The sequence below is a fragment of the Thamnophis sirtalis genome, unplaced genomic scaffold (assembly GCF_051295495.1).
Source record: "Thamnophis sirtalis isolate CommonGarterSnake01/CBP01778 unplaced genomic scaffold, rThaSir2_p1.2 scaffold_4, whole genome shotgun sequence".
NCBI lineage: Eukaryota > Metazoa > Chordata > Lepidosauria > Squamata > Natricidae > Thamnophis > Thamnophis sirtalis.
The window spans coordinates 50726880-50742472 of NW_028261384.1; the positions used below are offsets into that span (position 1 = coordinate 50726880).

At 41.3% G+C, this 15593-nt stretch overlaps 1 protein-coding gene across 1 annotated transcript in view; it reads right to left on the bottom strand.

Moving 5' to 3' along the window:
• GADL1 (GAD like acidic amino acid decarboxylase 1) overlaps window positions 1–15593 on the bottom strand; it is a 146696-nt gene that overhangs the window by 103420 nt on the left and 27683 nt on the right. Inside the window, exons 4-7 of the mRNA XM_087712897.1 lie at window positions 13341–13431; window positions 9975–10081; window positions 8389–8504; window positions 79–158 (exon numbers count right to left, since the gene is read on the bottom strand). Of these exons, the coding sequence (XP_087569023.1) occupies window positions 79–158; window positions 8389–8504; window positions 9975–10081; window positions 13341–13431 (394 nt within the window). The remainder of the gene's footprint in view (window positions 1–78; window positions 159–8388; window positions 8505–9974; window positions 10082–13340; window positions 13432–15593) is intronic.

The window sequence follows — 15593 nt, forward strand, 5'->3', positions numbered from 1 at the left end:
TTTCCAACAAGTTAATTGTTTACTGCAATACTGCATTGTAAAATGGATAGGATCACTTCAATGTGCTAAAGTCCTTACCTGTCATCACTTTTGACAAAGTAAACATTTTGTGTGCCAATTCCCAAAAAGGAAGCTGCCTTCTTCACTGAGTAGTGACACTATGTAAAAAAGCAAGATACATGAAAAACAGTCATGTTGAATGAACATTCTCTTTATTATTATTACCTTTTAATGGTTTTCTTCTATTTCTCTTTCTTAACATTTAATCTGATTAGGTGACAAATATTAAAGCAGACCATTGCTGACTTTGTCAAGTCTTCTAATGACTACATATATCATTTTTCCCCGAAAATACAACCTGTCCTGAAACTAATGCCTTGCCACATTTTTCGCGTGGGCAAAAATATAAGCCCACCCCCGAAAATAAGCCCCCTTGCTTGCCGCCTTTGGGATATCGCTAAGATGGGGAATGGTGTTCTGCCTGGCTGGACAGAGAGTCTTCTGGACAGAAAATCTTCCCGCAGCCAGTCCACCATCATAGAGCAGACTCCTAGAGTGGCCGCTGCTGGAAGACTCGGCAGCCGAGTTTTGGAGTTTGGAAGCCAGAGAAGAAGTTATGCTCAGAGCGCGGCGACAGCGCCCTGACCCTGCAGGGAGAGCTGGGCCAGGGCATGGTGAGGCTGGGAGGTATGCTTGCTTGGGGCAGAACAGGCACTCGCACAACCCCCCTCTATAAAAAGTACCCTAATGTGCCAAGCCATGAGAGCTGCCGGGTGAGCAGAGCACCATGTGGCTTGGCGCCTAGGGATACCCCCTAGATCAGTGAATGGCACTCTGCCCGGCTGGAGAGGGGTTTTGCTGGGCGGCTGCTCATGAGCGTGGTCACCTCATGGTTGCTTCGCCTCTGAGGCTGTGCCCAGCTCTTCGGGAGCCCACTCGCAAGGGAGCAGCCACCCAGAAACCCCAAAACAATAAGCCCTTCCCCTATAATAAGCCCAAGGCCAAATTTCAGGAAAACACAGTATTATATCATTGTCATTGATATTCTGGGTTCATGACAAACTTTCTAAATATGTTTGTAGAAATATCTTCAATTAGAAATATCACATTGGATTTTATTTGAAGTTATTTAGTCTTATTCAAAAAGAACTATCAAAATCAAAATAATTTGAAAAAAACAAACTAGTCTGCAGCAGCTGAGTTAATACTAAGTTGACTGAAATAGTTAAAATATTGAAGTCAATAATTTTAGAAAACACAAGAGGGTAAACAAGGAAATGAATTCCATGTTTTGGTCATTAATAAAATCAATCTTAAGCAGATCTAATTCTGCACTAGCATTGGAATAGTGCCTCTGGTGTGGACTTGGTTTAAATAACTTAATCTCTCTCTTGATCATTTCTTCCTTTTTTTTCAGCCAGCACATTACCATATTTTTCAGAATGTAAGACAGACCTTTTTACCTCAAAAAAGAGGCTGAAACTCTGGGCGCGTCTTTTACACTGAATACAGCAATTTTGGCCTCCTGAAACCCCACCCCTTCACCAAAATGGCTGTGCATAGCCTTTAGGAGGCTTCCAGAGAGCTCCTGGGGGCTGGGGAGGGGAAAAATGAGTTAAAAACAGGCCAATTTTTCCTCCCCCCCCTCAAGGCCCTAGGAGCACTCTATAAGCCTCCTAAAGGCCGTGAATGTTCTTTTATTTGGCAAAAAAACAGGCCATCTTTGGGAGGTGTGCAGAGTACAAAAACATTTTTTTTTAATTTGCCCCTTCAAAATCTTGGTGCGTCTTATACTCCGATCCGTCTTATAATCTGAAAAATACGGTATTCTTTCTGGAGAAAATGTTTTCTGATGAAGGAGTATATGTACTCCATATCTGAAACTGAGGGAACAAAAACATTAACCAGCTATGCCTCAAAAAAGAAAAAAGCCAGGAATGTGTAGGTTTTCTACAAATCAATAAAAAAACTGACAAAGGATGCTGTTCACAGACATGAAAAAAAAAACATGATGTAGTAAGTCTCATGAGAAAGCTAAGACTATTTTAAATAGTCATTGAAAGGCTTATTATGAAATATTAGAATGTTTTTCAAATCAAATCTTTAAAACAAAATAATCTTTATTTCTTCCTGCTTAGCTTCTATCAAACCCAAAAGCCTTTCTTATCATTTCAAGGTGATGCTCCTGATTCTGAAATGTGACCACAAGAACATATTGACCAAAAACTGTATGTTTTTTTTCTTCATTTTTCAATCAGTGGGATATAAAATTTGCCTTTTGTCATGAAAACATGCCGACATATTTTATATGAAAAAAGAATAGCATGTAAATAACAAAGAGCATATGTAATTTACCACTTGCACAGTATTTCAAAGGTAGAAATATTCAAAATCAGTGGACTTTTTTCATCAAAGGCATTCAGAATAAAAGCAAGGAACAGCAACATCCAAATGGTCCGGAAGCTTAATCATATTGTTGATCTCTGTGCCTTCATGCTCTATCACTAAATCATATGTGCTTCATCAATCATGACTATCAAACAAAATGATTCTATGTTTTACATTGGCTTTCATATTTAATGCATATAAATATAAAAAATAGGTTAATCTATATTGCATTTCTTGGAGAAACTGGGTTCTATTTTAAAACAACTAGAAAAATAGATCATCTGAAATGCCTGGATTTACAACTTTCACATTAATAATGGAGAGCACAAAAGTTGCATGTTTATAGTTATTTTTGTCTCAGTGATGAATCACAAAAAGTCTGTAGAGGTTCACAGAGTACTCAAATGATCCCCAAAGTCTATGAGACTTGAGGTCCTTTCAATAGAACAATAAATATGCCACTTTAAAAGTGGAGAAAATAGAGCAAATATTTAGTATTATTTCAGGGTTAATATATTTGCCAACAATGGTGAACAAAGTCTTACATTGTTTCTTTGCATACAGTAAGTGAAACCAGGTGGTTAATTAACTTAGTTTTCTTCTAGAGAATTCACACAAATGTAGTTACGAATGAACATAATTATGAAAAATCTGCAGCACTTCAATATGTGGCTATGAATATATTAAAGTTATTCAGAGTGCCTCATTTTTTAATGAGATGAATCAACTCATGGTGGGTCCTCCATTTTGGACAAGGAAGTTTTCCCCCTTATTTTTAATGAAGTGCATAAATGTACCATCAGCTACCATCATCCAATCATTTCTAATTTGACAGAAAGCCTGTGGAACTCATTAACTGGTGCTGTTTTGTGGAATAACATACATAGATAGATAATTAATCTTCTGTTACTGAATTACATCAAAAATGAAATAAGCCTGCAGAGGGCCAAGTGTACTCAGCAGTGATTTGGATTCTGGCATCAGAGTTTCATTTGAATTGCAAGTGATTTTTACAAAATAGCTTTTTATTTGTTCTCTAACAGTCACCTATTAAGCTCAGCTGAAAGAAGTTATTCCTGTTAAATGCCAAACTTCTTCAGACTCAGATAATAAGAGATCAGCAAAAACTACAGTGACATAAAGTCAGAATCATAAACCTTGGAAGAGAACTGAACTTTTCAGGATTCAAAACCTAATTTATTCTTTTTTTTTCTTTAAAAAGACACCACTTACTCCAAATATAATGGGAAAATGTAATTAGGGAAAAATGAAAATGGGCACTTCTAATCGCATATGCATGAGACAGGCAAGCAAAAAAAAAAAAAGAGAGAGAGAGAAAGAGAGAGAGAGAAGAAAAGAGAGGACAGTTAATCCTGTCTTATGCTGGCATTTGTAAGCCCACAACACTATTTATCATTATGTCTGATCCTGAATAAAGTCAGCCAAGATCATAAAAGGAATATAAAGGGGAGTTAAAGTGCAAAACCTAGGTTTCTATTTATTTCTTTTCTTTTATTTTTAATTTGTAACAGGAGTTGAAATTAGCCCGCCTTCACTTAAAGTAACAACTTGGTATTCTGTAAAAAAAATGAATTGGTTTCTTCATTAAAACTGTATTGTAAGACAGCAACTTGAAGAACTCAGCAACATGGACTACTTACCCAGCATATTTCAAGGGATTTCTGGGAATTGAAGTAGAAGACATTTTAAAGTTGATAAGTATCAGAAGGACCGTTGTCTTACCTGAATGGTAATTCTCTGTGAGTTGTGGGAGAATCCAAGCATGGGTTCAACTTCAGTTTGTCTGCCAGGTGACTGAGTTAATTTTAGAGTTTTTAGCCATGGCTCCTGGCTTGATTGCTCAATGAAAATGTGAACCATACGAAGACTATGACAACTAGCTGCCTTTTTCAATTTGGTCATTGTCATATAATCTGGCAGAATGAAAGCGAACAGGGGTAAGGCATACATGAGGCCCGGTGGCCAAGGGCTGTTCATGGCGCCTGTTCCTTCTGCACCTCTCATCGGAAACCTGGAGAAAAACCTCAGCAGGTGGGCATTCTTCAGTCGGGTGAATAGGTCCACCCGTGGACAACCGAAGATGTCTGAGAGTTGTAGAAAGAGTTGAGGATGACTCTCCACTATGTGTGGTCGATGGTGGACCTGCTCTCCGCCTGAGTGTTGGATATTCCTGAGATGTGCTCAGCTCGGAGTGATAACAAGTGGGTCTCTGCCCACAGACACAATTTCTCCGCCTCCTGCATCAGGGTCTTGGAATGAGTGTCCCCCTGCCAATTGATGTCGGCCTTGGTGGCCACATTGTCCGTAAGCAGGAGTACATGTTGGTCTGCACTCAATGTTCAAAGTGTTGCAAGGCTAGGAGTACGGTCCTCAGCTCCAGCCAGTTGATGCTATTTTCCAGCTTTTCCTCTGAGTAGCGCCCCTGGGACAGTTGTGACTGGAGATGTGCCCCCATCTGAATAGGCTGGCATCTGATGTCACTCGATGTGGTTCCTTGAAGAGGGATCATTTCCTGATCGCTGGAGAGACCCACCAACGGAGCAAACTGCGGATTCATGGAGGGATGCGCATCTTGATGTTAGAGTTGCTTCTTTTGGCTCACTGATGTAGAAGTAGGAGCCATTGCAATGGTCACGCATGCAACCTTGCCCAGGGCACAACTGACAAGCACGAGATCATTTTCCCTAGTAAGTAGGAAAGCGGTATCAGTGGCACCTGGTACTGTGCTAGAATGGATGAGACCATCTGATGTAGGCTGGCTTGATGGTCTGGAGGCAGGAAAACCTCACAGGTGGAAGTGTCAATCACAGCCCCTAAATGTAATAGTCTGTTGATGTTCACGGAGAACCCATGTTTCCATAGGACGAGCATCGTGGTACACACATCCTGGTGCACCTGTCTGATGGACGACGATTGAATGAGGATGTCATCCAGATAATAGTGTATGCACACCGGTCGTGATCAGCTGCCAACAGTTTTGTAAAAGTCCTGGGGGCTGATGACAGGCTGAATGGCATGGCATGATACTGGAAGTGCTGCCCCACATAGTGGAACCACAAGAAATTTGATATACTGGTCTGATGGGTGCATGTAGGTAAGCCTCCCTGAAATCTATGGACATGAGTAAATCCCCCTCTCGAATCCCCCCCCTCTGGAATTTAGGGACTGCATTTTGAAGCGTTTGTACACTACATGGGAGTTGAGCCTCTTGAGATCTAATATGGCTCTGCATAACCACCCCCACCCCTGAGCTTTTGGGCATAAGGAAGAGTATAGAATAGAAGCCTAGACCTTCCTGACCCAATTGAACCGGTTCTATCGCCTTGATGCCTAGGAGATAGTGAATCTCTGTTTCCATTAATTCCCTCTTGAAAGGATTCCTGGGAGTGGGGAAACTCAGAAAGTGGTGGGGTGGGGGGGAAAGGAATTCTATGGTGAGGCCCAGCCTCACCATCTGGATAACTCAGGCATCGGTGGTCATCTCCTTCTACTGGGGTAGGGTGGCTTGTAGACGGCCGCCAATTGGAAAATTGGGGCAAGAGCTGAGAGGTGAGAACCTCCTTGAGTTCTGCAGGTGTTTGAGAAAAGAAGGTGCTTCTCTTAGCCTTCTTGGCTGGTTGTTCCTTAGTAGCCTCATCCGAGATACTGGCCATGTCTGAACTAGGGATCACCTTGGCCTTGTGAAGAAGTGATTTGAAGAGTGCAGGCTTGAAGAAGCCAGTAAAGGCCGGCTTGTCAGTGGTCATATCCTCATCATCCGAGAGGATCTTCTCAGTGGTCACCTCCCCTGCTGCTAGTGAATCCTCACTGCGCACTGAAGGTTTATGTGAGGGAAGATCCTGAATGGGAACAGGATTGTCCTTACTCTGACCCTGCTGGACTGGAACCTGAATTGTCTGTTTACTGGAGGTGACCCCATGCTGAAAGGCAAAGTCCATGGCTTGCACTATGGCCTGGGAAATAAATTCCTGCTGTTCTACAGAGAAACATGCTGAGGTAGGCCTAGAGTTGGCTGTGGCCTCCTCTTGCCTGGGGTCGTTAGGAGAATCCTCAGGTATCTCAGGAAAACATTCAAATGGAGCAAACTTCTCCTCGAAACAAGCTGCCTGGAAATCTTGTGAGATTGAAATATCATTTGGAAGGGCATCTTATACCTCATCCCTGGCCTATGTGGATTCAGCCTGCCTTGGGGGAGATGGATTAACCATCAGCGCCTTTTGCGCCTTGGCAAATTGTTTTTCAAAGGCCTTCAAGCACCGGCATCTCTATCTGTTGTAGAAGACTTATGAGAGGAAGTTTTGAACCTGTCTGACTTGCTGGAGGACTTGGATTAGCCACCTTTCTCCTTGGGGCTGGCTATAGGATGGAGGATGGGCCTGGTAGGGTTCTTCCTCCCGTGACACGAGTCAGCCATTCCTATGGTTAGCTAGGATGGCAACCGCGCACACCCCACTTACCACCTCAGGACCAGGTCAGATCGATCAACTCCAGATATGAAATTCTGCCACAACCTCACCAGACCTTTGACTGAGTACTCGGACAGGGAATAGCCCAGGGTTGGGTTGATTGGAGCGATCGAGCAGTCTCGTTCAAGGCCTCTGGTGTTGGCACTGCTTCTTGGGTTGCAACTGACTTGAAGTCTTTGGAGCTGTGGTAGACTGGGGCCTTCAGGCTGCAAAAGTCTCTAATATGCAGCTTCTAGGAAACCAGATCAAGCTGCCAGATAGGGAGAAGCAAAGTCCAGGCACGGTTCTCTCTGTGCCTTCTCTGAGGCACGCTCCCTGACAAGATGAAAATCACCACTGAAATGACAGTCCAAGGCAATCTCTGACAGCCAAAATGGCGAGCACGCCAAATTTGCCATTCAAAATTGCTATTCAAAACAATGTCCAAAATGGCGGCCGCACTCTCTGTAGTGTTGGATTCTCATTCCCTTGCTGCCCAGAGCCGATGCTCACCCGATCCATTTGCTAGCTGTAGTGCCATTGCGCTGCTCTGGAGTGGTTTTAAACTTCAAACGGAGCTTTGGAAACTCTATGCTGTCGGCTCCGAGCCTCGTATGAGGCTTCTGGGAGCCTGAGGTGCTGCCCAAGCCGAAGGGCCTTTGACAGCTGTCAAAGAGTTGCCAATTCAATTTTTTTAATCTTCTGCTGCTATAGAGCAAATCTTCTGCTGTAATGAAGAAATGGTTGAAGAATCCAAGGTAATAACTTTAATTTCTCTGCTCATTGACTGAGGAGAGAGTCTAAGTCACTACTATGGGCTTGACTGAGTTGAGAAAAACTGAGGCAATCAAGCATGGCTAAAGACCAGTGGTGGATTCTGGATCCTGGTGCAACCAGTACGGTGCAATGGGGCCAGGCATCCACCACATACATGCATGCAGCATATGCGCAATGCGTGCATGCGTACTTACCACCTGCAATCCTCCATGTCAGCTCTGCGATGCTCCAGCTGCTCGGGGAAGCATCACAGATGCTGTATGCTCCGTACACATACATGGAAGCCCCGATCGGCTCAAATACAGGTAAGGACGGCGGGCAGGTTGGCCCTCCAGAGCACTGTACTGGGACAGTACCTGGTGCTTCCAGCAGGCACTGGTACGCCCATACCGGGGTGTACCAGTCATATCCCACCACTGCTAAAGACTCTAAAATTAACTCAGACACTGGGCAGACAAACTGAAGTTGAGCCCATGCTTGGATTCTCCAAGCAGTGCACAGGAGAAAGCTTGGTTTAGATCTTCAGGAAACTAAGGTTCAGTAAGCCCAAATATTTGCAATAAAGCTTTTTAAGACTTTTCAAATCTTATCACTATTTCATAATGTCAGACTATATATTGCGTGCCATAACATTTTTAATATCCTAGTTTTGATTTTATGTCTGCATACATGTATCCTGGTTCTTTTTGCAACCTTCTACGCATATTTTTCTTTTCAAAAGTGCTATACTAGAAAAGTTGTAAGAAAAATTAATTACCTCTTCTGATGTAAACAGAACCAACTGAGGTATCCCTGAAAGGCCTTTTTCTTTTATATCAGGAAAATATTTATATCTTGCCAAGTTCATTGCATACATATTGGAAACAGAGCCACCTTAAAAAATCATTACATATATTAATAAATATTTCAGATTCTAAATTGTATATTTACAAGTATCCGGCTGTAAATGCTGTATAACTGTAAGTGCTTCTTACATACTGAGAAACTCATTTGAATACAAACATAATATTTATGTCTCAGATAGCATAATACTCAAAGAATAGAATCGACTTTGTAATAGAGGAATTCCTTGACTTACATTCATTCATTCAGCAACTGTTCAAAGTTACTGTATATTGGTACTGAAAAAAATGGATGTATGACTAGCTCCTGTAGTTCTAGCCGTGTTAGCACCCCGTGGTTATATGCTCACTAGGTGCTTGGATGCCAGCTCATGATTATGACTTTGCAAAGAGCCATGGTCACATGATCTATTTGTGATTTTCCCTGTTGGCTCCCCACAAGCAAAGTCAATGGAGGAAAGTCAGCAGGAAAGTCAAAATTCACTCCAGTAAGTAGCTCCCACCACATTACTTCACTGCCCATGCAGTCTGCCAGGCCTCCTAGAACCAGGATGGAGAACCTATTGCATGGGAGCCATTTGTCAGGGCACGCGAGGTGTTGCCCTGTCAACTGGCCAGCATGCTGGCCAGCTGAGTTCAGCCTTTTTTAAAGCCATTTTCGCCCACCCCAGGCGCCAGAGGCTTTATAGGAGCTGGGGAGGGCAAAAACATCCTCCCCCCACCCCTGGAGGCCCTCCGGAGGCTTCCAAAGGATGAAAAACGACCCAACGGACAAACAGGACTTCCAGTTGTTTTTAGTTCTCAGAGCCTTCAGGGAAGCCTCCTGAAGGTCCCTGAAGGCTCTGGAGGGCTTAAACCAGCCCTACGAGCAAACTGGAAGCCCGTTCCTGAACTTCTGGTTTGCCCTTAGGGCTGGTTTTTTGTGCTCCGGAGACTTGAGGGAAGCTCCTGAAGCCTGCGGAGGGCTTCCAGGGGAGACTGTTGTGCATGAAAAAAAAGGGTGTTGTACCTGTCATGTGCACATGGGCGTTGGGGGGGTGTCGCACATTGCATTATGGGTGCGGCATGCCCACACACGCCCCCCTGTGCTCCCCCCGCTTATGCCACGCGAGCCAAAAAAGGTTTGCCATCGCTGTCCCAGAAGTTTCCCTGGTCAATCACCACCGATGGAACCTTCCATCCTCATTCCCATCCCTACACCCTTGGGTACCTCCATATTCTTTACCTGGCATTTATATCCCTTCCTGCTTAATGACCCATTACAATGGCAACTGAAACAACTGGGATTACTATCATTTTACAACTGCACTGCACTGCTTACCAATGGCAGTTCTGGTTCCAATTGCCATTGTAACCTGATCCTAACTTGTGAACTACAAGCCACCAACTATAAGCAACAGGGTGGTCCAGAAGCAACAATACACAACGCTTCTATACTTGTATAAATTATATGGTTGTTATGTAAATAATGCCATATTTCTTACATTAACGAACATCATACCTGGATTAAATATACCATCTCCTCCTTCCCATCCAATATATTCAATCATTTTCTTTAGGACTGCTTCTTCCACTAGTAAAAATACTGGAGAAATTTCGTAGGTATATCTGAACAAAGGAAAATGTGACATGAAACTGTTTACTTAATTTTGTTTTATTAAATGTATGAAATGAAAATGAAAATTAGCAGATAGCATTAATGAGTATATAATTGATTTTTCCTACTCTGTAGTGCAGCCAAGATTTTTATAATAGATTTGAAAGACATTGATGATATAAAATTTTAACTTGAGATATAAACCACTCCAGTCTATCTTGATAATTTTAAATACCAAGTCCTATCACTTCATTTTCCAAATTCATAATAGAAGCTGGGTGTAATTAACTGATTCTCCACCCATTCTAATCAAGTATGCCCTTTATTTCAATTCCTTTAGAATCTGGAATCTAATTCCTGTTGATTTTTTATGCTCCACAGAATACCCACAGCACTACCACCCTCTCCCTGTCTCCTCATCCTTTCTTGGGCTCAGAGAGAGGGAGGGTGGGAGGGAGAAAAGGAGGGAGAGATGAAGAAAGGAAGGGAGGAAGGAAGAAGAGAGGGAGGGAGAAAAGAAGATTGGAATGAGAGGGAGGGGGTCTGAGGGAAGTCAGCAGCCCTGCTGCCCTTTCACCATCCCCTTGGCCCCTCCTCCTAGCCTCCCCTGGTGGCTTCCCAGCCTATTGCTGAGGATACTTTGCTTACAAAGACGGGTTTCTTTGCATGGAGGGGGCGTGAGCCTCCCTCTGAACCATGCACTTTGCCCTCCCGCACCCACCATGAGCAACCTGGCCAAGGAGCACAGCAGCAGCAACAGCAGCCTTGAGGAGGTAAGCGTGGCCAGATGCCCCTTCAGGGAAGCAGAGCTGGGTTTGGCTGCAGAGTCCCAGTGCCCCAGGAGCTTGAGGGCTAGGCTGGGCACTTGCCCTCCACAGAGCAAGGTATGGGCATCCCGTGCCGCCATCCGAGGTTGTCCGTGTGGCTTGGGGGTGGCAGTGACGATCTGGTGACTGAGGCTTTGGTACTCAATCTGGCCTTGCCTTCCTCTACTGGAGACTCCAGATCCTCTCTCAAGGCCTTGCATGCCCCACCCCACCCCACAGGAGGCAGAGGACAACACTGCTATGTGTGGAAGCCTGGAGGAGAAAGTTTGCAGGAATCAGATTTGTCCGAATCCAACTTCTGCCTTGACAGATCTTTGGAGAGGAGAAGGGGGTGGTGAGGGAGCTGCGTGAGGGAAAGCTGCCCCAACAAGCATCCTTACCACACATGATTAGAAATGGGGATTCCCTTTCAAGAAGGGCTAGCCTCCCTTATGCAGGACCAGGGAATGCTGCTCCCCTGCCACCTCCTCTTGCTCTCCAGAGCTCTGTCAGGGCAGAGGTTAGACTCGGAGGAAACTGTTTCCTACAAACTTTATCTTCTATGCTTCCACATGCTGCAACATTATCCTCCCCCTCCTACTTTGCTGTGAGGGGGCACTGGACAAGGAAACACCAACAATGTCTGAGATAGGGAGAATAACCTTCTCCTTTGATATGCTGTGCACACACCATTCCAAGCTTGCAGACTTTTATCCACATCTGAGCTTGCAAACTGCCAGTAATGGCTGGGTTCGGGGAGAAGGCTCTTTCCTTTCTTTGTGGATAAAACTTCCCAAACTTAGAATGCTGTCGGTGCATGTATGTGTGTGTGTGTTTCTGCCAGCACTTTGGGGAAGCAAGTAGATTGTGGACCACTGAATTGTCCACAATGTCGAATTAGCCAGTGAGACTTGTTCCATCCTGACCCTACTCTCATGAGTCAGTTGTGTCCATCCACACACACCTAGCCATAGCTACCTTGTTGTGGTGACCTGGCTGTAACCAGCCAGACATGCCTACCCAGCCACACCCACCTGGCCTCTGTGAGTCATTATAGTCTTACATATAAATGGCCCTTTGAGGACAACCATAATGGTGATGTGACCCTCAATGAAATTGAGTTTGACATCTCTGATCTCAAGCTTATCATAGTATTCAAGTGAGAGGACACATGGACAAAAATAAATTGTGATAAGTTGTGAGAACTGTGGTTTTGAATAAAGGAGAGTTTCCTAGGAAAGAAGTTCATTTTGTCTAAGATACTATTTCTCAATTTTGGCAATTTAAATGTGTTGACTTCTACTTGCTGGCTAGAGAACCTCAGCAGTTGAAATGCATGGTATGTTAACACTGCAATAGCTGAGAAACATTGCTCTAAGAGCTGTTGAGATACATGTTCCCAGATTGACCTTGTCCTATCTCAGTTGAAAAAAACTGTATTTTCTTCTAATTATTATAAAGAGACAAAGGACTTTTTCATTTGAAAAATCAAAATCCAATCAAAAGGAGAAATAAAGGCCTTTAAACAAATATTCATGAAGTATCTGATACAAACAAATAAGCAAGTATAATATATTTACACAGGAAGAGAGTTTCTCTTGTATTTTCTTTGGAGAATCCAGAGATCTGGACTAAAAGCTGAAGGTCAAGGTTTCACTTTTCAATTGAATTTCCAAACACAATGGTAACTATAGGGCAGTATTTTTTTCTTCAATCTTTTTACATGGGCATACATATAAAAGAATGAATCCTCTGTGTGTAGGAGGGAACAACTGGCCTGAAAGTCTGAATAAATCTAACAGTTCAATAAGCCCGCAGGCATAGGGTCAAATTTTATACTCAATATATGCCATATGGAAGAAACGTGAACACAATGTCTAGACTTGCATACATATGTTGTACAGGTAATCCTCATATAGCAACTTACTCATTTTGCAACCACTTGCAATTACAACAGTGATGAAAAATAACTTTGTGACCAAGCCTTATACTGGTCTACAAAATAATAAAAGCTAAAGTAAAATCATAAGCATAGTCATAGTTTCACTTAGCTACCAATTTGTTTAATGACACTGCTGGTCACTAAACTATGGCCACTATAAGGTCACTTGTATTTAAATGTCCCGTTGACAAATGATTTCTGGTTAAATAGAGTGCCTGATACAGTTATGAAAAGATAAACTCAGGAAAGATGAGAGAAAAAGTATTTAAAGGAACATTTTATCTTATAAAGGAAGGAAGAAAACTAAAAACTAAAAATAAACCAATTAATCAGAACTCCACTAATTAATCAGATTCATAGAATCTTCTATAAATTAAATTTAGGCTCTTTAGGAAGTTGAAAAACCAATTCACCGAATGTCTGCAATATGTACCCCATCAATGTTATTAATAGAAATAGGATCTGCCACCATTAAACAGCACTGCAAATTCAGCACCATGATTTAAAACAAAATACACTTACACACTTGGGTTTAATGCCTCTGTAATGAAACGTGCTGCTAAAGAGTAATAATCAATACCAGCATAGAGCTGATTAAAAAATCTTGGGTGATCTGTAAATAATGATGACAAAGACATATATCTGATTAGCATTAGTGGTCATTGAAAAAGATAAAGTAGTCCGAGTCACACATACTGTTATAGCATAGTTGCAGAGCTCATACATTATAGCAATCAATAAAAAAATGTAGTAATTTAGATGTGATGCATGAACCCAGCCTCCAATATAGGTATTTGCAGTCAGATTTTTTTATCTAATCTAAACTTTCTTGTTAGCAAAAGAAGGAAAGGAAATGAGTGAAAGGCACAGAGAAACTCGAACTTGAGATTGATTCCTCCTGTATCTACTACAATTTGAGCTTCCTCTTGTTAAAGGAAGAAAGTGTCCTAAGGTATTTATTTTCTGATTTTATTCTTTTCAACTTTATATTTGATAATGCAATAAAGTATATGACTCCTTGGTAAGATTTTAATTTAGCCAGATGTATTTGGTACAAGAAGAATGGTGCTCAAATTACCTATTTAAAATTTTCAGTTTTAATTCATTTTATTTAATTGAATATAAGGACTAGGTGTGACATGATAGCACTGCTCTAATATCTCAGGGGTTGCCACAAAGAAGAGGGAGTCAAGTAATTCTCCAAAGCACCCGAGGGCAGGACAAGAAGCAATGGATGGAAACTAATCAAAGAAAGAACTTGGAACTGAGGAGAAATTTTCCGACAGAACAATTAATCAGTGGGAACAACTTGCCTCCAGAAGTTGTGAATGCTCCAACACTGGAAGTTTTAAAGAAGATGTTGGATAACTATTTGCCTGAAGTAGTATAGGGTTTCCTGTCTAAGCAGGTGGTTGGACTAGAAGGCTTCCAAGTCCCTTCCAACTTTGTTAAATTATAAAAAAATATTAATAGTGTCAGCTCTTCCAGAAATATATTAAGAGATGTATAAATGGTCCATAATTTAATAAATAAGATCACAAAAGATTTGAATTTGACTTTCCTATAATTTCTATTTTATGTCTTTTTCAAAACATTTAGAGAATAAGCAATTAAAATAGGTTATTTTACACAGAGATGGCTTAAAGGCTTTACACAATAAATAAAATAGCATCAAAAATCTTTATGTAATTGTTCAGATAAAACAGATCACAGACTACCTATTTTGGGTCATCTCAACAAAAATACTATATAGATTTAGAAATGTTACCTCTGAATCTTTCACAAATTAATAAATAGTGTAATATTAATGGGTGCTCTAGCTGGATATCTTTTTTCAATAAAAAAGTAAACTTGTTTAAAGTTTACTTATAGACGTGTTAAGCTAAGTGATAAAGGAATTATTAGTCAATGTTCTTATAAAAGTGGTCTAAACAGCTATATAATTAAGTGCTCCTTTTATACGAATATTGGCTAATAACTTTCTTTAGTAGTCTTATTATCTTCAGAAAATTGCTGTGAATTCTCATTAGCTAGCCATATTTTCCAAAAAGGTAATTAACCTTTTGATCACTCCCATTATTTACTAAAATAAACATTGTTTTGAAGATAGTACTTTGATTCTTGTTTAATAAGGTGCTAATCATAGGTATTAAAATCTCCTGGCCACAGACTATAACTTTTAAGATGTTTACAGGTTCTGACAATTAAAGCGACACGTATTAGTGAAGCCCAATTTACAATTTATATAATAGCAGGATATCAGCATTATACTCAACCATGATTCAAACATAGATTATTGAATATGGTACCAATGTCTGATAGTCACATACTGCACTAAACCATAGGCTTGTGGATTACAAGTCACAGTGACTTGAGTTCTCCCTAAGATAGTAAGCCAAAGTCAAACAAACATGGAAAAAATGTTGAATATATTCTGTATGGGCTGATTAATAACTGCAATCAGAAATCTTAAGGGGATAATTGGCTTCTGTAAACATTTTATATTGTGTAGATCCCCAACACATTTTAAATTATATCCATGTTTACTGTATACATATAAAGCATAAAAAGGAGATAATCTAGTATAGTTAAAATTAGCAGGAATACTAAAAAGTATTACTTGTTATCCAATGGTCTCAACATCTTTCTATCACATTACATCTTTGATCTGTCTCTGCTAACCTGTCTGCAACTAGGTTCCAGGCCCTTTTTCTTCTTGCTTCCTAAATTCCATACTTAGAATTTCTAACATTCTAACATCATTACATTTTTGAG